This window comes from Zophobas morio, unplaced genomic scaffold (genome assembly GCF_036711695.1).
Source record: "Zophobas morio isolate AGI-343-1 ecotype UQ-CSIRO unplaced genomic scaffold, CSIRO_AGI_Zmor_V1 ptg000026l, whole genome shotgun sequence".
Taxonomy (NCBI): domain Eukaryota; kingdom Metazoa; phylum Arthropoda; class Insecta; order Coleoptera; family Tenebrionidae; genus Zophobas; species Zophobas morio.
Genome location: NW_026972131.1, coordinates 1,866,802 through 1,889,972, shown reverse-complemented (window position 1 = coordinate 1,889,972; position 23,171 = coordinate 1,866,802). Strand labels below are relative to the sequence as shown.

The 23,171-nt window shown below is 25.7% G+C and overlaps 1 protein-coding gene across 1 annotated transcript in view; it reads right to left on the bottom strand.

The window, feature by feature from the left end:
• The window catches only part of LOC135136225 (superkiller complex protein 3-like), a 33,725-nt gene extending 10,818 nt beyond the window's left edge, over positions 1-22,907 (bottom strand). Inside the window, exons 1-6 of the mRNA XM_064065414.1 lie at positions 22,624-22,907; positions 15,115-15,347; positions 14,869-15,061; positions 14,220-14,810; positions 13,842-14,132; positions 13,614-13,790 (exon numbers count right to left, since the gene is read on the bottom strand). Of these exons, the coding sequence (XP_063921484.1) occupies positions 13,614-13,790; positions 13,842-14,132; positions 14,220-14,810; positions 14,869-15,061; positions 15,115-15,347; positions 22,624-22,707 (1,569 nt within the window). The 5' untranslated portion in view covers positions 22,708-22,907. The remainder of the gene's footprint in view (positions 1-13,613; positions 13,791-13,841; positions 14,133-14,219; positions 14,811-14,868; positions 15,062-15,114; positions 15,348-22,623) is intronic.
• Positions 22,908-23,171: the final 264 nt, after the last annotated feature.

Below are 23,171 nucleotides of genomic sequence, written 5' to 3'. Positions count from 1 at the left end.
CACTCAAAGTTGCTCTAAACTCCAACCAAAGTACCCTCAGATAGAATTTTGAAAATTTGGTGGTGACAATTTTCCAATTTTTTTAATTTCTCAGTTTTTTGGATATTTCTTTCAGTTATGAGATTTTTCAATATTTCGATTTTTCTACTTTTCGATTTTTGGATTGCTGGATTTTCTTGATTTCTCGATTTTTTACTTTTTGGATTTTCAATTCATTGTTAAACTTTTTTTGATGTTTTAATATTTCAATTTTTAAAATTCTATGTTTTTCGATATCTCGAGTTTTCAGTTCTTCTTTACTTCAATTTTCGATTTTCCAGGTTTTCGTTTTTAAAATTTTTCGATTTTTCAATTTTTTGATTTCTCAATTTATCGAATTCAGATTGTTTCGTTGTTTTGATTGTCTAATTTCTCGATTTATCAATTTTTCGATCCTCTGATTTTTCGATTTCTCGATGTCTCAGTTTTTGAGCTTTTTAATTTCTCGATTTTCCAATTTTTCGATGTTTCGATCTTGTAGTTATCCGATTTTTCAATTTTTCGATTTTTTAAATTCTGGAGTTTCGAATTCTCGATTTGCAGATTTTTCAGTTTCACGATTTTTAAATTACACATTTTCGAATTTTTATTTTTTGCTTTTTTAATGTTTGGATTTCTAGATTCTTCAATTTTGCGATATTTTAATTGTTCAATGTTTTAAATTTTTCAATTTTTCAAATTTTGACGTTGCTAAATTTTCAGTTTTCCGATTTCTCAATTTTTTAATTCCTCAATTTTTGGAAATTTTTTTCAGTTTTGAGATTTCCAATTTTCGATTCTTCGACTTTTCGATTTTTCAACTTCGGGATTTTTCCACTTTTTATTTTTGGATTTTCAGTTTTTCGTTTTTTAAACTTTAAATTTCTAGATTTTTCGATTTCTCGAGTTTCCAATTCTATATTTTAATTTTTCAATTTTCCGAATTTTTAAATTTTCGATTTGTCAATTTTTTGAGATCTCGATTTATTGAGATTCGGATGTTTCGATGTTTTGATTGTTCAATTTCTCTATTTATCAACTTTTCCATTTTTAACTTTTCTCGATTTTTCGATTTTTCGACTTCTCTCGACTTTTCGACTCCTCGATTTTTCGATCTTTTGATTTTTTTATTTCTCGATGTCTCAATTTTTGAATTTTACCATGTATCGATTTTTCGATTTTTTACTTTTCGGTTTCTCGACCTTTCGATGTTTCGATTTTTGAATTATCCGATTTTACAATTTTCCAATTTTTTAAATTTTCGAGTTTCGATTTCTCGATTCGTTGATTTTTCAGTTTTTTGATTTTTCAATTTTTGATTTTCGAATTTTTATTTGGATATTTCGTTCATTTTGTGATTTTTTAGTTTTTCGATTCTTCAATTTTTCTTTTATTTTTCAATTTTTCGATTTCTCGACTTTTTACTTTTTGGATTTTCAATTTTCCGTTTTTTAAACTTTACCATTTTCAATTTTTTAACTGTTTCGATTTCGCAGTTTTTCAACTTTTCAATTTTAAAAATTTTTGTTTTATCGATTTCTCGAGTTTTCAGTTCTTCTATATTTCAATTTTTCAATTTGCGGAATATTCGATTTTCCAATTTTTTGATGTTTCGATTTTTCAATTAACCGATTGTTCAATTTTTCGATTTTTAAATTTTAGATTTTCCATTTTTTTTTTATTTTTTCATGTTTGGATTTCTCGATTTTACAATTGTCCTATATTTGAATTTTTCAATGTTTTAAATTTTAGATTTTTCAATTAATTAGTTATTCAATATTTTTTAATTTTTAAAATTTTGACATTTCTGAATTTTCAGTTTTTGGATTTCTCAATTAAGCATTTTTTTTTTTCCCGTTTCTCCACTTCCCAAAGTTTCCATCTTTCAGTTCTTCTATATTTCAATTCTTCAATTTTTCGAATTTTTAAATTTTCGATTTTCCAGTTTTTCTTTTTTAAAATTTTTCCATTTTTCAATTTTTTGATTTCTCGATTTATCGAATTCAGACGTTTCGTGTTTTGATTGTTCAATTTCCCGATTTATCAATTTTTCAATTTTTAATTTTTCGGCTTCCGACTCCTCGATTTTTCAATTCTCTGATTTTTCGATATCTCGATGTTTCAGTTTTTGAATTTTTCGATGTTTAGATTTTTGGATTTCTCGGTTTTTCGATTTTTTACTTTTGGGCTTTTCAATTTCTCGATTTTCCAATTTTTCGATGTTTCGATTTTTTAGTTATCCGATTTGTCAATTTTTCGATTTTTTAAATTCTGGAGTTTCGAATTCGCAATTTGTCGATTTTTCAGTTTTTCGATTTTTAAATTTTAAATTTTCGAATTTTTATTTTTGGTTTTCTAGATTCTTCGATTTTGCGATATTTTAATTGTTCACTGTTTTAAGTTTTTCAATTTTTCAAATTTTGACATTGCTAAATTTTCAGTTTTCCGATTTCTCAGTCTATTTTTGATTTTTCCACTTCTCAAAGTTTCGATTTTTCAGTTCTCCAGTTCTTCGATTTTTCGATTTCTGAATTTTCCAATTTTTTTATATCCTCAATTTTTGGATATTTCGTTTTTTAAACTTTCGGTGATTCAATTTTTCGATTGTTTTATATTTCAATTTCTCAAATTTTCAATTTTTAAAGTTCTAGATTTTTCGATTTCTCGAGTTTGCCCAGTTCTATTTTTCAATTTTCCGAATTTTTAAATTTTCGATTTTTCAATTTTTTGAGATCTCGATTTATCAATTTTTCGATTTTTCGAACTTCTCAAGTTTTCGACTCCTCGATTTTTCGATTTCTCGATGTCTCAGTTTTTTAATTTTACGATGTATCGGTTTTTCGATTTTTTACTTTTCGGTTTCTCAACTTTTCCATGTTTCGATTTTTTAATTATCCGATTTTTGAATTTTCCAATTTTTTAAATTTTCGAGTTTCGATTTCTCGATTCGTTGATTTTCAGTTTTTCGATTTTCGAATCTTAATTTTTTTGATTTTTTGATGTTAAGATTTCTCCACTTTTCAATTTTACGATATTTAAATTTTTCAATGTTTTAAATTTTAGATTTTGCAATTTTTCAGTTCTTCAATATTTTTTAATTTTTCAAATTTTGACATTTCTGAATTTTCAGTTTTCCGATTTCTCAATTAATCTATTTTTTTATTTTCCACTTCCCAAAGTTTCCATCTTTCAGTTCTTTGGTTCTTCAATTTTTCGATTTTTCAGGATTTTGATTTTTCAATTTTTCGATTTTTTAAGTTTGCGATTTTTCGACTTTGCTTTTTTGACTTTTCGGTTTCACAATTTTTTAATTTCCTAATTTTTGGATATTTCGTTCAATTCTGTGATTTTTCAGTTTTTCTATTCAATTTTTCAATGTTTCGGTATTTTGAGTTTTGGGATTTTTTAGTATTTCGACTTTTCGAGTTCTGGATTTTTAGATTTCTCAAGTTTTTACTTTTTGGATTTTCAATTTTCCGTTTTTTTTTTAATTTAGATTTTTAAAATTTTTAACTGATTTATGCTTCGATTTCGCAGTTTTTCAACTTATCGATATTTTAACTTTTCAATTTTTAAAATTTTAGTTTTTTCGATTTCTCGAGTTTTCAGTTCTTGTCTATTTCAATTTTTCAATTTGCGGAATATTTAAATTTTCGATTTTCCAATTTTTTTCTTAATTTTTCGATTTTCCAATTTTTTGATGTTTCGATTTTTCAATTAACCGATTGTCCAATTTCTCAATTTTCCAATTTTTATTTGATTTTTTGATGTTTGGATTTCTCGATTTTACAATTTTCCTATATTTGAATTTTTCAATGTTTTAAATTTTAGATTTTTCAATTTATCAGTTATTCAATAATTTTTAATTTTAAAAATTTTTACGTTTCTGAATTTTCAGTTTTCGGTTTTCTCAATTAATCATTTTTTTTATTTTCTCATTTCTCCACTTCTGAAAGTTTCCATCTTTCAGTTCTTCTATATTTCAATTCTTTGAAAGAGGATAAAAACTGAGAAATCGTATCATTGAAATATCGGAAAACTGAGAAATCGAAAAATAAAAAAATCGAATAATGGAAAATTTGAAGAATGGAAAAATTGAAGAAGCTCAAAATTGAAATATTGAAAAATTGAGGCATCTAAAGTTGAAAAATCGAGAAATCAAAAAATGGAAATATTGAAATGAAAAATCGTTAAATCGAAAAATCTGAAATTTAAAACAATGAAAAATTCAAATATAGAAAAATTGTAAAATCGAGGAATCCAAACATGAAAAAATCAAAAAAATTAAAATACGAAAATCGAGAGATTTAACAATCGGACAATTGAAAAATTGAAACATCGAAAAATTGGAAAATCTAAAAATGAAAAAAATGGAAAATCGAAAATTTAAAAACTCCAAAAATTGAAAATTTGAAATATAGAAGAACTGAAAACAGGGGAAATCGAAAAACCTGAAATTTTAAAAAATGAAAAGTTAAAATACCAATAAGTTGAAACATTGAGAAATAGACGTACCTATAAAAGAGATGAAAAATTGAAAATCTGAAGTTTAAAAACGATAATCCAAAAAGTGAAAGTCGAGAAATCGAAAAATCCAGAAGAATTGACAAATAGAACGCCCACCCGCCCTCTGTTTCCTTAGGGGATATGTCATATGCCAAAATCAGTCTTACCTTAACAGCTACAACTTTAGATGTCTCAATTTTTCAATATTTCAGTTTTGGGCTTCTTCAATTTTTCCATTCTTCAAATTTTCGATTTTTCGATTTCTTAATTTTCTAATTTTTTATATCCTCAATTTTTGGATATTTCTTTCAGTTATTCGTTTTTTAAACTTTAGATTATTCAATTTTACGATTGTTTTATATTTCAATTTCTCAATTTTTCAACTTTTCAATATTTTAATTTTTCAAATTTTAAATTTCTAGATTTTCCCCAGTTCTATTTTTCAATTTTCCGAATTTTTAAATTTTCTATTTTTCAATGTTTCGATGTTTTGATTGTTCAATCTCTCGATTTGTCAATTTTTCAATTTTTAACTTTTCGATTTTGGCTTATTTCGGTTTCTCAATTTTTCGATTTTTCGATTTCTCGACTTTTCGACTCCTCGATTTTTCGATTTCTCGATGTCTCAGTTTTTCAATTTTACGATGTATCGATTTTTTACTTTGGGATTCTCGATTTTTCGATGTTTCGGTTTTTGAATTAGTATTCGATTTTTCAATTTTCCAAATTTTTAAATTTTCGAGTTTCGATTTCTTTATTCGTTGATTTTCAGTTTTTCAATGTTTTAAATTTTAGATTTTCCAATTTTTCAGTTCTTCAATATTTTTTAATTTTTCAAATTGACACTTCTGAATTTTCAGTTTTCAGATTTCTCAATCAATCTATTTTTGATTTTCCCACTTCTCAAAGTTTCGATTTTTCAGTTCTCCAGTTCTTCGATTTTTTGACTTCTGAATTTTCCAATTTTTAATTCCTCAATTTTTGGATATTTCTTTCAGTTTTGAGATTTTTCAATTTTTCGAATATTCGACTTTTCGATTTTTCGACTTCTGGATTTTTCGATTTTTTATTTTTAGATTATTCAATTTTTCGATTGTTTTATATTTCAACTTTTCCATATTTTAATTTTTCAATTTTTAAATTTCTAGATTTTTGGATTTTTCGAATTTCCAGTTCTACATATTTTTCAATTTTCCGAATTTTTAAATTTTCGATTTTTCAATTTTTTGAGATCTCAATCTATCGAGATTCAGATGTTTTGATGTTTTGATTGTTCAATCTCTCGATTTGTCAATTTTTTTCATTTTTAAATTTTCAGTTCTCCAGTTCTTTGATTTTTGACTTCGCTTTATTGGTTTTTCAATTTCTGAATTTTCCAGTTATTTAAATCCTCAATTTCTGGATATTTCTTTCAGTTTTGAGATTTTTCAATTTTTCGATTCTTAGATTTTTCGACTTCTGGGTTCTTCGATTTTTTATTTTTGGATTTTCAGTTTTTCGTTTTTTAAACTTTAGAATTTTCAATTTTTCGATTGTTTTATACTTCAATTTCTCAATTTTTTGAGATCTCGATTGATCGAGATTCGGATGTTTCGATGTTTTGATTGTTCAACCTCTCGATTTGTGAATTTTTCAATTTTTAACCTTTCGATTTTTCGATTTTGGCTTATTTCGGTTTCTCGATTTTTCGATTTTCGAATTTTGAATTTTACGATGTATCGACTTTTCGAGTTCTACATTTTTCGATTTCTTGACTTTTTACTTTTTGGATTTTCAATTTTCCGTTTTTTAAACTGTAGATTTTTCAAATTTTTAGCTGTTTTATGCTTCGATTTCGCAGTTTTTCAACTTTTCGATATTTTAACTTTTCAATTTTTAAAATTTTAGTTTTTTCGATTTCTCGAGTTTTCAGTTCTTCTATATCTCAATTTTTCAATTTGCGGAATATTTAAATTTCCATTTTTTTTTTTAATTTTTCGATTTTCCAATTTTTTGATGTTTCGATTTTTGTATTAACCGATTGTTCAATTTTTCGATTTTTAAATTTTAGATTTTCCATTTTCTTTTTTATTTTTTCATATTTGGATTTCTCGATTTTACAATTTTCCTATATTTGAATTTTTCAATGTTTTAAATTTTAGATTTTTCAATTCATTTAGTTATTCAATATTTTTTAATTTTTAAAATTTTGACATTTCTGAATTTTCAGTTTTCGGATTTCGCGATTAATCAATTTTTTTTATTTTCCCATTTCTCCACTTCTGAAAGTTTCCATCTTTCAGTTCTTCTATATTTCAATTCTTCAATTTTTCGAATTTTTAAATTTTCGATTTTTCAGTTTTTCTTTTTTAAAATTTTTCCATTTTTCAATTTTTTGATTTCTCGATTTATCGAATTCAGACGTTTCGTGTTCTGATTGTTCAATTTCCCGATTTATCAATTTTTCAATGTTTCGATTTTTTAGTTATCCGATTTTTCAATTTTTCGATTTTTTAAATTCTGGAGTTTCGAATTCTCGATTTGTCGATTTTTCACTTTTTCGATTTTTAAATTCTAAATTTTCGAATTTTTATTTTTCCTTTTTTTATGTTTGGATTTCTAGATTCTTCAATTTTGCGATATTTTCATTGTTTAATGTTTGAAATTTTTCAATGTTTCAAATTTTGACGTTTCAAATTTTTGATTTTCCCACTTCTCAAAGTTTCGATTTTTCAGTTCTCCATTTCTTCGATTTTTCGATTTCCCAATTTTCCACATTTTTTAATTCCTCAATTTTTGGATATTTCTTTCAGTTTTGAGATTTTTCAATTTTTTCGATTCTTCGACTTTTCGACTTCTGGATTTCTCGATTTTTTATTTTTGGATTTTCAGTTTGTCGTTTTTTAAACTTTAGATTATTCAATTTTCGATTGTTTTATATTTCAATTTCTCAATTTTTCAACTTTTCCATATTTTAATTTTTCAATTTTTAGATTTCTAGATTTTTCGATTTCTCGAGTTTCCCCAGTTCTATTTTTCAATTTTCCGAATTTATAAATTTTCGATTTTTCAATGTTTCGATGTTTTGATCGTTCAATCTCTCGAATTGTCAATTTTTCAATTTTTAACTTTTCGATTTTGGCCTATTTCGGTTTCTCAATTTTTCGATTTTTCGGATTCTCGATTTTTCGATATTTGGATTTTTGAATTATTCGATTTTTCAAATTTTTAAATTTTCGAGTTTCGATTTCTGGATTCGTGATTTTCAGTTTTTCGATTTTTAAATTTTAGATTTTCGAATCTTAATTTTTTTGATTTTTTGATGTTTGGATTTCTCCATTTTTCAATTTTACGACATTTTAAATTTTCACTGTTTTAAATTTTAGATTTTTCAATTTTCAATTCTTCAATATTTTTTAATTTTTCAAATTTTGACAATTCTGAATTTTCAGTTTTCGGATTTCTCAATTAATCTATTTTTTTTTATTTACCCATTTGTCCACTTCCCAAGGTTTCCATCTTTCAGTTCTTCGGTTCTTCAATTTTTCGATTTTTTAAGTTTGCGATTTTTTGATTTTTCGGTTTTTTCAATTTTTTAATTTCCTAATTTTTTGATATTTCGTTCAATTTTGTGATTTTTCAGTTTTTCGATTCATCAATTTTTTTTTCTATTTTTCAATTTTTCGGGATTTGAGTTTTGGGATTTTTTAGTATTTCGACTTTTCGAGTTCTGGATTCTCGATTTCTCGACTTTTTATTTTTTGTATTTTCAATTTTCCGTTTTTTAAATCTGAGATTTTTGAATTTTTTAACTGTTTTATGCCTCGATTTCGCAATTTTTCAACTTTTCGATATTTTAACTTTCAATTTTTAAAATTTTAGTTTTTTTCGATTTTTCGAGTTTTCAGTTCTTTGATATTTCAATTTTTCAAATTGCGGAATATTTAAATTTTCGATTTTCCAATTTTTTATTTTATTTTTCGATTTTCCAATTTTTTTGATGTTTCGATTTTTCAATTAACCGATTGTTCAATTTCTCGATTTTTAAATTTTAGATTTTCCATTTTTTTTTATTTTTTCATGTTTGGATTTCTCGATTTTACAATTTTCCTATATTTGAATTTTTCAATGTTTTAAATTTTAGATTTTTCAATTCATCAGTTACCTATTCATATTTTTTAATTTTTAAAATTTTGACATCTCTGAATTTTCAGTTTTCGGATTTCTCAATTAATCATTTTTTTTCCCATTTCTCCACTTTTGAAAGTTTCCATCTTTCAGTTCTTCTATATTTCAATTCTTCAATTTTTCGAATTTTTAAATTTTCGATTTTCCAGTTTTTCTTTTTTAAAATTTTTCGATTTTTCAATTTTTTGATTTCTCGATTTATCGAATTCAGACGTTTCGTGGTTTTGATTGTTCAATTTCCCGATTTATCAATTTTTCAATTTTTAACTTTTCTTTTCGGCTTCCGACTCCTCGATTTTTCGATCCTCTGATTTTTCGATTTCTCGATGTTACAGTTTTTGAATTTTTCGATGTTTCGATTTTTGAATTTCTCGGTTTTTCGATTTTTTACTTTTGGGCTTTTCAATTTTTCGATTTTTTAAATTCTGGAGTTTCGAATTCTCGATTTGTCGATTTTTCAGTTTTTCGATTTTTAAATTTTAAATTTTCGAATTTTTATTTTTGGTTTTCTAGATTCTTCAATTTTGCGATATTTCAATTGTTCAATGTTTTAAGTTTTTCAATTTTTCAAATTTTGACATTGCTAAATTTTCAGTTTTCCGATTTCTCAATCTATTTTTGATTTTTCCACTTCTCAAAGTTTCGATTTTTCAGTTCTCCAGTTCTTCGACTTTTCGATTTCTGAATTTTCCAATTTTTTATATCCTCAATTTTTGGATATTTCGTTTTTTAAACTTTAGGTTATTTCAATTTCTCAATTTTTCAACTTTTCCATATTTCAATTTTTCAGTTTTTAAAGTTCTAGATTTTTGGATTTCTCGAGTTTGCCCAGTTCTATTTTTCAATTTTCCGAATTTTTAAATTTTCGATTTTTCAATTTTTTGAGATCTCGATTTATCAATTTTTCGATTTTTCGAACTTGTCGACTTTTCGACTCCTCGATTTTTCGATTTCTCGATGTCTCAGTTTTTGAATTTTACGATGTATCGATTTTTTACTTTTCGGTTTCTCAACTTTTCCATGTTTCGATTTTTTAATTATCCGATTTTTCAATTTTCCAATTTTTTAAATTTTCGAGTTTCGATTTCTCGATTCGTTGATTTTCAGTTTTTCGATTTTCGAATCTTAATTTTTTTGATTTTTTGATGTTAAGATTTCTCCACTTTTCAATTTTACGATATTTTAATTTTTCAATGTTTTAAATTTTAGATTTTGCAATTTTTCAGTTCTTCAATATTTTTTAATTTTTCAAATTTTGACATTTCTGAATTTTCAGTTTTCCGATTTCTCAATTAATCTATTTTTTTATTTTCCACTTCCCAAAGTTTCCATCTTTCAGTTCTTTGGTTCTTCAATTTTTCGATTTTTCAGGATTTTGATTTTTCAATTTTTCGATTTTTTAAGTTTGCGATTTTTCGACTTTGCTTTTTTGACTTTTCGGTTTCACAATTTTTTAATTTCCTAATTTTTGGATATTTCGTTCAATTCTGTGATTTTTCAGTTTTTCTATTCAATTTTTCAATGTTTCGGTATTTTGAGTTTTGGGATTTTTTAGTATTTCGATTTTTCGAGTTCTGGATTTTTAGATTTCTCAAGTTTTTACTTTTTGGATTTTCAATTTTCCGTTTTTTTTTTTAATTTAGATTTTTAAAATTTTTAACTGATTTATGCTTCGATTTCGCAGTTTTTCAACTTATCGATATTTTAACTTTTCAATTTTTAAAATTTTAGTTTTTTCGATTTCTCGAGTTTTCAGTTCTTCTCTATTTCAATTTTTCAATTTGCGGAATATTTAAATTTTCGATTTTCCAATTTTTTTCTTAATTTTTCGATTTTCCAATTTTTTGATGTTTCGATTTTTCAATTAACCGATTGTCCAATTTCTCGATTTTTAAATTTTAATTTTCCAATTTTTATTTGATTTTTTGATGTTTGGATTTCTCGATTTTACAATTTTCCTATTTGAATTTTTCAATGTTTTAAATTTTAGATTTTTCAATTTATCAGTTATTCAATAATTTTTAATTTTAAAAATTTTTACGTTTCTGAATTTTCAGTTTTCGGTTTTCTCAATTAATTATTTTTTTTTATTTTCTCATTTCTCCACTTCTGAAAGTTTCCATCTTTCAGTTCTTCTATATTTCAATTCTTTGAAAGAGGATAAAAACTGAGAAATCGTATCATTGAAATATCGGAAAACTGAGAAATCGAAAAATAAAAAAATCGAATAATGGAAAATTTGAAGAATGGAAAAATTGAAGAAGCTCAAAATTGAAATATTGAAAAATTGAGGCATCTAAAGTTGAAAAATCGAGAAATCAAAAAATGGAAATATTGAAATGAAAAATCGTTAAATCGAAAAATCTGAAATTTAAAACAATGAAAAATTCAAATATAGAAAAATTGTAAAATCGAGGAATCCAAACATGAAAAAATCAAAAAAATTAAAATACGAAAATCGAGAGATTTAACAATCGGACAATTGAAAAATTGAAACATCGAAAAATTGGAAAATCTAAAAATGAAAAAAATGGAAAATCGAAAATTTAAAAACTCCAAAAATTGAAAATTTGAAATATAGAAGAACTGAAAACAGGGGAAATCGAAAAACCTGAAATTTTAAAAAATGAAAAGTTAAAATACCAATAAGTTGAAACATTGAGAAATAGACGTACCTATAAAAGAGATGAAAAATTGAAAATCTGAAGTTTAAAAACGATAATCCAAAAAGTGAAAGTCGAGAAATCGAAAAATCCAGAAGAATTGACAAATAGAACGCCCACCCGCCCTCTGTTTCCTTAGGGGATATGTCATATGCCAAAATCAGTCTTACCTTAACAGCTACAACTTTAGATGTCTCAATTTTTCAATATTTCAGTTTTGGGCTTCTTCAATTTTTCCATTCTTCAAATTTTCGATTTTTCGATTTCTTAATTTTCTAATTTTTTATATCCTCAATTTTTGGATATTTCTTTCAGTTATTCGTTTTTTAAACTTTAGATTATTCAATTTTACGATTGTTTTATATTTCAATTTCTCAATTTTTCAACTTTTCAATATTTTAATTTTTCAAATTTTAAATTTCTAGATTTTCCCCAGTTCTATTTTTCAATTTTCCGAATTTTTAAATTTTCTATTTTTCAATGTTTCGATGTTTTGATTGTTCAATCTCTCGATTTGTCAATTTTTCAATTTTTAACTTTTCGATTTTGGCTTATTTCGGTTTCTCAATTTTTCGATTTTTCGATTTCTCGATGTCTCAGTTTTTCAATTTTACGATGTATCGATTTTTTACTTTGGGATTCTCGATTTTTCGACGTTTCGGTTTTTGAATTAGTATTCGATTTTTCAATTTTTCAAATTTTTAAATTTTCGAGTTTCGATTTCTTTATTCGTTGATTTTCAGTTTTTCAATGTTTTAAATTTTAGATTTTCCAATTTTTCAGTTCTTCAATATTTTTTAATTTTTCAAATTGACACTTCTGAATTTTCAGTTTTCAGATTTCTCAATCAATCTATTTTTGATTTTCCCACTTCTCAAAGTTTCGATTTTTCAGTTCTCCAGTTCTTCGATTTTTCGACTTCTGAATTTTCCAATTTTTAATTCCTCAATTTTTGGATATTTCTTTCAGTTTTGAGATTTTTCAATTTTTCGAATCTTCGACTTTTCGATTTTTCGACTTCTGGATTTTTCGATTTTTTATTTTTAGATTATTCAATTTTTCGATTGTTTTATATTTCAACTTTTCCATATTTTAATTTTTCAATTTTTAAATTTCTAGATTTTTCGATTTCTCGAATTTCCAGTTCTACATATTTTTCAATTTTCCGAATTTTTAAATTTTCGATTTTTCAATTTTTTGAGATCTCAATCTATCGAGATTCAGATGTTTTGATGTTTTGATTGTTCAATCTCTCGATTTGTCAATTTTTTTCATTTTTAAATTTTCAGTTCTCCAGTTCTTTGATTTTTGACTTCGCTTTATTGGTTTTTCAATTTCTGAATTTTCCAGTTTTTTAAATCCTCAATTTCTGGATATTTCAGTTTTGAGATTTTTCAATTTTTCGATTCTTCGATTTTTCGACTTCTGGATTTTTCGATTTTTTATTTTTGGATTTTCAGTTTTTCGTTTTTTAAACTTTAGATTTTTCAATTTTCCGATTGTTTTATATTTCAGTTTCTCAATCTTTTGAGATCTCGATTTATCGAGATTCGGATGTTTCGATGTTTTAATTGTTCAATCTCTCAATTTGTCAATTTTTCAATTTTTAACTTTTTTCGATTTTGGCTTATTTCGGTTTCTCGATTTTTCGATTTTTGACTTTTCGGTTTCACAATTTTTTAATTTCGTAATTTTTGAATATTTCGTTCATTTTTGTGATTTTTCAGTTTTTCAATTCTTCAATTTTTCAATTTTTCGGTATTTGAGTTTTGGAATTTTTTAGTATTTCGACTTTTCGAGTTCTGGATTCTTCGATTTTTCGACTTTTTATTTTTTGGATTTTCAATTTTCCGTTTTTTAACTTTGGATTTTTAATTTTTTTAACTGTTTTATGCTTCCAATTCTCAATTTTCGATTTTACAATTTTCTTATATATATAAAAAAAAAAAACAAAATACAAACCTCGCCCACCCACCTCAACTCCATTGTAATGATTTTTTATTTTTAGTTTCTTGTTGTGAAAAGAAGTTTACACATATTAAAACAAAAAGACAAAATGTAAATGTTTTCGAGTATCGTGTTGTTTAAAAAATACTACGTATATTAAGAAAAAAAAAGCAAAATATAAACACCGCCCACCCACCCCATCTCACCTGCGTGTGTAAAAAGATACATGAATCCAACTATATTCGATTATTCTGGTATGACTAGACATTCTATATAATCTACATCTACATTAATTCATAATTATAAACTTACCCAATTTTTTATTTTTCTGTAAATTTTGCTCAATTCAATACCCGCTTCAGACGACTTTGTATTCAATTTAAATGACTTTTCATAGCACCTTCGAGCCTTATCTAAATCATTCATATTTTTATAATAGTGTCCTAAAAACAGAAAGCACTTATAGTTAGTGGCGTCCAGTTTAGTAGCCTAAAAATAACCCGTTAGAGCCACAAAAGCATCAATATCTGCTAACAAAACCTTTAAAAATGGCATTAAACTTTTGTTTTTCTGTCCCAAATCCCAATGCAATTTTCCCACTTGTAACCACCATTCCGACAATTCCACATCTTCGTCTTGTAGTATTTCCAACGCTTCTTCGTATTTTTCTTGTTTATGAAGTAACTGAGCAATTAATAATTTGACCATCTGTTTATTATCACAAGTGTTTTGCAAATCTGCCAACAGTACATTCGCCTGTGTAAAATTTTTAAGATTAATATTTGCACGTATTATGTGATAAATACATGACGATTTTAATTCATCATCTACCTAAAATAAGTATCTACATTAATACACAACTTTGACGGTCTTTATTTAATCCATAAAAATCATTCACAAAAATTAAAACAAAATTACCGTTTGATATAACTCTAGCGCTCTCTTCACATCTTCTTCGTCATCTGATCTAGAGAAAACTTCGATCATAGTAACGTCCACAATTTTTTTTAGCTTGTGTTTCGAGTTGTCACTTGACTGCAACAACTTGTCGATTTTATTTGCCGCGTGAATCGCTTCACTCAACAAATATAATTTAAAACAACATTTTAGTAACAAAACCCACGCATGTACCGACCCTGGAAATACGTTGACAACTTGATCCAAAAATTCTTTCGCTTCGATAAACTTTTTGTTTTGAATTAATAAAATGCTTTTTGTGAACATCGCTGTAGCCGATTTAAACTCCAATTTAGCTAATGTTTCACAATAAAAATTAATATCTTCTTCTTTTTCAGAGACGCCGTCTGTTTCGACGTAACACTCGTTAAAAATTTTACAAATCCACTTCAGTGATATACAGTCCGACTGAAAAATGCTGTGCATTTTCTTTGCGTAGTGAACAAGTTCCTGATTTTTGTTTAATCTGTACAATAAATTCAAATATTCGGCGTAATATTTAACGCACACCGATTTTTGATTAGTTGAAACGATGTTTAAGACTTCTTCGTACTAAAATGTTAATTAGTTTTTATTAATTCGGAAGCAAAAATTGCAGTGAAATAATTACAACTGGGATTAGCGTCTCCGGTAATTTTTTTTCTTTCAGTAGAATATTGACTAAAGAAGTCGCTATTTCGGTGACATCGTCACATTTCTTACTTTTGAGTAAAGAATAAATTGCTAGTGAAATTTCTTCTAAATTTCCATGTTCAGATAATCTGCACAGTTTTTGTACGCACTCGATGATTTTTTTTTCGGTTCTAAAATCGCTTATTTATTTTTGTCTGCGTGTGATGATATAATGTATACTTACATGTCTGTATTCAGTAACGAAATGTACGCTTTAATTAGCTCAGTTTTCGTTTCTTTGTCGTCGTTTTTTTCATAGTAGTTTATTAGACCATTCCAACCCAACGAATTGGAAGGATTAGCTTCCACTGCATTTTGGAAAGCACTTAAAGCTTTGGAGGATTGGCCTGTTTCTTGCAGGGATACCCCGAAAAATATCAGGGCCATATAATTATTACTTTCTTCCTTCAATATTTGCTGAAAAAATGAACCAGTAAAATTTAATTGAAATTTGCGTTTTTTTAAATCTGGGGAATTTTGTCGTGAGTTGATCAACTGTAATTCCAATCAATTCGAATTTTTGTGAGTTAAAATTGGTTAAAATGTCTTGTGAAGAAGTTAGTGAAGTCCTTACTCCTCCCGAAATACGGGAAATTTTAATTTGACATTTGCCACTGACATTCACTTGACATTTCTCGTCATGGCTACCACTCTTACCAATCTAAATTACACCAAATCTATTTCAGAACCGCTTTCGCCTATTAACGAACCGCTTTGACGTCATTTGGGTGCTTTAATAGCTCTATTAGAAAACCAAAAAACGTGCGCGGTAGAAAAAATATTTTCAATGTTTGACTTGAAACCAGAAAACATAGAAAAGCGTCATAGTTTAAATTAAATGAAGATTTCTTGGTGTTTCAACTTTTGAGTTCTCAGTTTTTCAAAATTTTAGTTTGGGGATTTTTCAGTTTATTCCTATTTATTTTTCGGTTTTTGGATTTACAATTTCTCAATTTTTCAATTTTTCAGTTTTTCTCTTCAATTTTACGATCTCTAGATTTTTCAATTAATTGATTTTTCAGGTTTTTTTGGTTTTTCAATTTTTCTATTTTTTCAGGTTTCGATTTTTCAACTTCACTTTTTTGATTTTTCGATTTCTCAATGTTTCAATTTTTTAGTTTTTCAGTTTACTTATTATTCAATTCTTCGATCTTACGATTTTGCAGGTTTTTGATTTTTCAATTTTTCGATTTTTTTAAGGTTTCGATATTTCGACTTCACTTTTTTGATTTTTCGATTTCTCAATTTTTTGATTCTTTAGATTCTCAGTTTTTGGATATTTCAGTTTTGGGATTTTTCAGTTTTTCGATTAGTCAGTTTTTCTTTCATTTTTCAGTTTTTCGATATTTCAGTTTTGGGATTTTTCAATATTTCTGTTCTTCGACTTTTCCTTTTTTGACTTCTGGATTTTTCGATGTGTCGACTTTTTACTTTTTCGATTTTTAAATTTTAGATTTCTCACTTTTTTGATATTTTAATTTTTCAATGTTTAAAATTTTAGATTTTTCGATTTCTCGATTTTTCATTTCAGCTCTTCCATATTTCAATTTTTCAAATGTTTCGATTTCTTAATCTTTTAAATTTTTCGACTTCCCGGTTTAAGATTTTCTGTTTTTTTCAATTTTTCGATTTTTAGATTTTAGATATTTCAGTTTTTTGATATTTTAATGTTTCAATATTTAAAATTTTTGATTTTCCGATTTCTCGATTTTTCATTTCAGTTCTTCGATATTTCAGTTTTTCAAGTTTTCCAATTTGTCAAATGTTTTGATTTCTTAATTTATCGATTTTTCGACTTCCCGATTTTAGATTTTCTGTTTTTCAATTGTCGTTTTTTCAAATTTTCGATTTTTAAATTTTCGATTTTTCAGCTTTTTGATATTTTAATGTTCCAATATTTAAAATTTTAGATTTTCCGATTTCTCGATTTTTCATTTCAGTTCTTGGATGTTTCAGTTTTTCAAGTTTTCCAATTTTTCAAACGTTTTGATTTCTTAATTTATCGATTTTTCGACTTCTCGATTTTAGATTTTCTGTTTTTCAATTGTAGGTTTTTCAATTTTTTGATATTTTAATGTTTCAATATTTAAAATTTTAGATTTTTCGATTTCTCGATGTTGCATTTCAGTTCTTCGAAATTTCAGTTTTTCAAGTTTTCGGATTTTTCAAATGTTTTGATTTCTTAATCTATCGATTTTTCGGCTTCCCGATTTTAGATTTTCTGTTTTTCAATTGTCGTTTTTTCAATTTTTCGATTTTTAGATTTTAGTTTTTCAGTTTTTTGATATTTTAATTTTTCAATATTTAAAATTTTTGATTTTCCAATTTCTCGATTTCTCGATTTTTCATTTCAGTTCTTCGATATTTCGGTTTTTCAAGTTTTCGAATTTTTCAAATGTTTTGATTTCTTAATTTATCGATTTCTCGATTTTTCATTTCAGTTCTTCGATATTTCGGTTTTTCAAGTTTTCGAATTTTTCAAATGTTTTGATTTCTTAATTTATCGATTTTTCGACTTCCCGATTTTAGATTTTCTGTTTTTCAATTGTCAGTTTTTCAATTTTTCGATTTTTAGATTTTAGATTTTTCAGTTTTTTGATATTTTAATTTTTCAATATTCAAAATTTTTGATTTTCCGATTTCTTGATTTTTCATTTCAGTTCTTCGAAATTTCAGTTTTTCAAGTTTTCGAATTTTTCAAATGTTTTGATTTCTTAATTTTTCGATTTTTCGACTTCCCGATTTTAGATTTTCTGTTTTTCAATTGTCGGTTTTTCAATTTGTTTTTAGATTTTTCAGTTTTTTGATATTTTAATATTTCAATATTTAAAATTTTAGATTTTCCGATTTCTCGATTTTTCATTTCTTCGAAATTTCAGTTTTTCAAGTTTTGGAATTTTCCAAATATTTTGATTTCATATTTTATCGATTTTTCGACTTCCCGATTTTAGATTTTCTGTTTTTCAATTGTCAGTTTTTCAATTTTTCGATTTTTAGATTTTAGATTTTTCAGTTTTTTGATATTTTAATTTTTCAATATTCAAAATTTTTGATTTTCCGATTTCTTGATTTTTCATTTCAGTTCTTCGAAATTTCAGTTTTTCAAGTTTTCGAATTTTTCAAATGTTTTGATTTCTTAATTTTTCGATTTTTCGACTTCCCGATTTTAGATTTTCTGTTTTTCAATTGTCGGTTTTTCAATTTGTTTTTAGATTTTTCAGTTTTTTGATATTTTAATATTTCAATATTTAAAATTTTAGATTTTCCGATTTCTCGATTTTTCATTTCTTCGAAATTTCAGTTTTTCAAGTTTTGGAATTTTCCAAATATTTTGATTTCATATTTTATCGATTTTTCGACTTCCCGATTTTAGATTTTCTGTTTTTCAATTGTCAGTTTTTCAATTTTTCGATTTTTAGATTTTAGATTTTTCAGTTTTTTGATATTTTAATTTTTCAATATTCAAAATTTTTGATTTTCCGATTTCTTGATTTTTCATTTCAGTTCTTCGAAATTTCAGTTTTTCAAGTTTTCGAATTTTTCAAATGTTTTGATTTCTTAATTTTTCGATTTTTGGACTTCCCGATTTTAGATTTTCTGTTTTTCAATTGTCGTTTTTTCAATTTTTCGATTTTTAAATTTTAGATTTTTCAGTTTTTTGATATTTTAATGTTTCAATATTTAAAATTTTAGATTTTCCGATTTCTCGATTTTTCATTTCAGTTCTTCGAAATTTCAGTTTTTCAAGTTTTCGAATTTTTCAAATGTTTTGATTTCATATTTTATCGATTTTTCGACTTCCCGATTTTAGATTTTCTGTTTTTCAATTGTCAGTTTTTCAATTTTTCGATTTTTAGATTTTAGATTTTTCAGTTTTTTGATATTTTAATTTTTCAATATTCAAAATTTTTGATTTTCCGATTTCTTGATTTTTCATTTCAGTTCTTCGAAATTTCAGTTTTTCAAGTTTTCGAATTTTTCAAATGTTTTGATTTCTTAATTTTTCGATTTTTCGACTTCCCGATTTTAGATTTTCTGTTTTTCAATTGTCGGTTTTTCAATTTGTTTTTAGATTTTTCAGTTTTTTGATATTTTAATATTTCAATATTTAAAATTTTAGATTTTCCGATTTCTCGATTTTTCATTTCTTCGAAATTTCAGTTTTTCAAGTTTTGGAATTTTCCAAATATTTTGATTTCATATTTTATCGATTTTTCGACTTCCCGATTTTAGATTTTCTGTTTTTCAATTGTCAGTTTTTCAATTTTTCGATTTTTAGATTTTAGATTTTTCAGTTTTTTGATATTTTAATTTTTCAATATTCAAAATTTTTGATTTTCCGATTTCTTGATTTTTCATTTCAGTTCTTCGAAATTTCAGTTTTTCAAGTTTTCGAATTTTTCAAATGTTTTGATTTCTTAATTTTTCGATTTTTGGACTTCCCGATTTTAGATTTTCTGTTTTTCAATTGTCGTTTTTTCAATTTTTCGATTTTTAAATTTTAGATTTTTCAGTTTTTTGATATTTTAATGTTTCAATATTTAAAATTTTAGATTTTCCGATTTCTCGATTTTGCATTTCAGTTCTTCGAAATTTCAGTTTTTCAAGTTTTCGAATTTTTCAAATGTTTTGATTTCTTAATTTATCGACTTTTCGACTTCCCGATTTTAGATTTTCTGTTTTTCAATTGCAGGTCTTTCAATTTTTTGATATTTTAATGTTTCAATATTTAAAATTTTAGATTTTTCGATTTCTGGATGTTGCATTTCAGTTCTTCGAAATTTCAGTTTTTCCAGTTTTCGAATTTTTCAAATGTTTTGATTTCTTAATTTATCGATTTTTCGACTTCCCGATTTTAGATTTTCTGTTTTACAATTGTCGTTTTTTCAAATTTTCCATTTTTCAATTAATAGATGTTTTGATTTTCCCATTTTTTGAGTTTCGAGGGTTTCGATATTCCTGTTCTTCAATTCTTTAATTTTTCGATTTTCAGGTTTTTGATTTTTCATTTTTTAATTTTTTTAAGGTTTCGGTTTTTGCGACTTCACTTTTTGGATTTTTCGATTGCTCAGTTTTTCGACTTTTTAGGTTCTCAGTTTTTGAATATTTCAGTTTCCGGATTTTTCAGGTTTTCCTTTTTTCAGTTTTTCTTTCATTTTTCAGTTTTTCGATATTTCAGTTTTGGGATTTTTCAAATATTTCGATTCTTCGATTTTTCCATTTTTGACTCCTGGATTTTTCGATGCGTCGATTTTTTTACTTTTTCGATTTTTGAAATTTTCGATTGCTTGATCTTTAGATTTTTCGACTTCCCGATTTTAGATTTTCTGTTTTCAATTGTTTTAAATTTTTCGATTTTTTAATGTTTTAATTTCCCGATTTAGTTTCCCATTTTTAGTTTTTCTTTCATTTTTCAGTTTTGGGATTTTTCAATATTTCAATTCTTCGACTTTTCCATTTTTGACTCCTGGATTTTTCGATGTGTCGATTTTTTTACTTTTTCGATTTTTTAATTTTTAAAATTTTAGATTTTTCGATTTCTCGATTTTTCATTTCAGTTCTTCGATATTTCAATTTTTCAAATGTTTCGATTTCTTAATCTTTTGATTTTTCAACTTCCCGGTTTTAGATTTTCTGTTTTTCAATTGTCATTTTGTCAAATTTTTTCAAATTTGATTTTTATAAACTCTCAATTTTTCGATGTTTTGATTTTCCCATTTCTTGACCTTCGAGTGTTTCGATTTTCCTGTTCTTCAGTTCTTTAATTTTTTGATTTTTCAGGTTTTTGATTTTTCAATTTTCCGATTTTTTAAGGTTTCTATTTTTCGACTTCACTTTTTTGATTTTTCGATTTTTCAGTTTTTAGATATCTCAGTTTTAGGATTTTTCAATATTTCAATTCTTCGGCTTTTCTATTTTTGACTTCTGGATTTTTGGATGTGTCTACCTTTTTACTTTTTCGATTTTTCAATTTTTGGATTTTTAAATTTTATATTTTTCAATCTTTTGATCTTTTAATTTTTCAATATTTCTTAATCTTTCGTTTTTTCGACTTCCTGGTTTTAGATGTTCTGTTTTTCAATTTTTCGATTTGTTAATTTTTGATTCCCGATTTATCGACATTTGATTGTTCAGGTTTTCGATTTATCAGTTTTCCAATTTTTTATTTTGACCTATTTCGGTTTCTCAGTTTTTCCAGTTCTCCATTTTTTCGTTTTTTGATTTTTCCGCTTTTCCAATTTTTCAACTTTTAGCTTTTTGTTTGTCGATTTCTCTATTTTTCGATTTTTCGACTTCATCACTTTTCGATTTCTCGTTCTTCTGATCTTTCAATCTCTCAATTTTTCAATTTTTCTAATTTTTAAGTTTTTTGATTTCTCGATTTATCGAGATTTGGATTTTTCGATATTTTGATTGTCAATTTCTCAATTTATAAATTGTGCAATTTTTAACTTTTCGATTTTTCGATTTTGGCCTATTTCGGTTTTTCATTGTTCGACTTTTCGACTACACGATTTCTTGATCTTTTGATTTTGTAGTGTTTCAATGTTTCGATTTTTCAGTTATCCGATTTTTTAAATTTGGGAGTTTCGATTTCTCGATTTTTCATTATTCGGTTTTTCAATTTTAAATTTTTGAATTTTACATTTTTTCGATTTTCAGTTCTTCGATATTTCGATTTTTCAATGTTTCGGTTTAACGATTTTTTAAGGTTTCGATTTTTGTATCGAAAACAACCACAAAAATTGTCACTAAAAACATTTAAAAATTCATACAAAATAGAAAACAGTGTTTCTAAAACATTTTCCCGCAAAAAATCCATTGGATTATTAAGATTTCAACAATATTCTTAGTTTAAAGACGCTTTGCTAGTATAGTCTTTGCCATTTCTATTGAAACACCACTTATTGTTCGTAAATTTGGCAACGTTCATATTCAGAGAATTTTCTAACTAAAAGCCGTTGTCAATCAACTGAAAGCTGTTACCAATTGCTAAATTTTAAGCAAAATCAACAGGTGGTGTTTCAATAGAAATGGCAAAGATAATATAAAACACAAATAAAGAATTAATTCTTAGTTAAACAAAATATGTAAAATCATCTAAATATGCACCAAAAATATTCACTTAGTCGTTATAAAAACCGACCAAACAACTACTTCTCGCAGAAATTATAGTCCAAACCAACCAAATTGCTTCTGAACGCTTAGAGTCGACATTGGCCTGAGCGCGCTCTGGTCTGTAGATCAAACAAGTTCTCAGGCGACGAGTTGTAGTGAAACAAGTTTTTTTTGTTGGCATCGACTATTTAAATTTGGTGGTTGAGGACTCCAACGTCAATATTTTATTTAATATTGTTTTATCCCGTAATATTGTATTTTGGGTTATATAAACTACCGTGTATGTTATTTACAAAATTTCCAAACAAAATCATTCATAAATTACTGAGAATGAATAAACAAATTCTGGCGTTTAGTAAATACATCCAAAATTATAATTGGTCCTTACTTTTTACTTTTCACCAAATTTACGACCAAAATCTAAAATGGAACAAAACAAATCAGAATAACGATAAATCACAAATAACATTTTGTTTTATCAATTATCAGTACCTACACAGTTTGTGTGTTCTTAACAAATAAACATCAGAATTCGTATAATTATTCTGTGGTTATATTATCAGGTATCACTTACCTTGCATAATTTTAGAGATAATTCATATTCTTTATTTTTTATCGCCTCTCTGGCTTCCTTCAAAATTAACTTTTTATCTTTCATTATGGCACTAGTTATTCACTTGTTGTCAATCTGTAGAAACTTGAGAGTTGTCTTTAAAACACATTTAATAGGAATAAATTAAAATTTACAACAAAATTAATAGGAAGGACTCAACACCGCACGTTTTATAGGTTAAGTCTGAATGTCTTATTACGAGGACGAGGTTATGCAAAACAACAACACGATGACACGGAGTACGGGAGGGTAGAGCATATCAAAACCAGTCAAAACAGTTCATTCTCAGTTCATTATTCTCGACGCCAGTGTTGCCACGTCAGAAAACATTAATGCATTTGAAAATCCACATAAATCTCTACTGAAGAAATGTTATTTTATTTTTCGAAAACATTAAATTTTTTTTAATTTTTCAATTTCGTGTTTTTTTATTTTTCAGCAAAAGAACAAATTTATCCAAACTAAAATATGTATTGGAAAATCGGAAAATTGTATCATTGAAACAATGA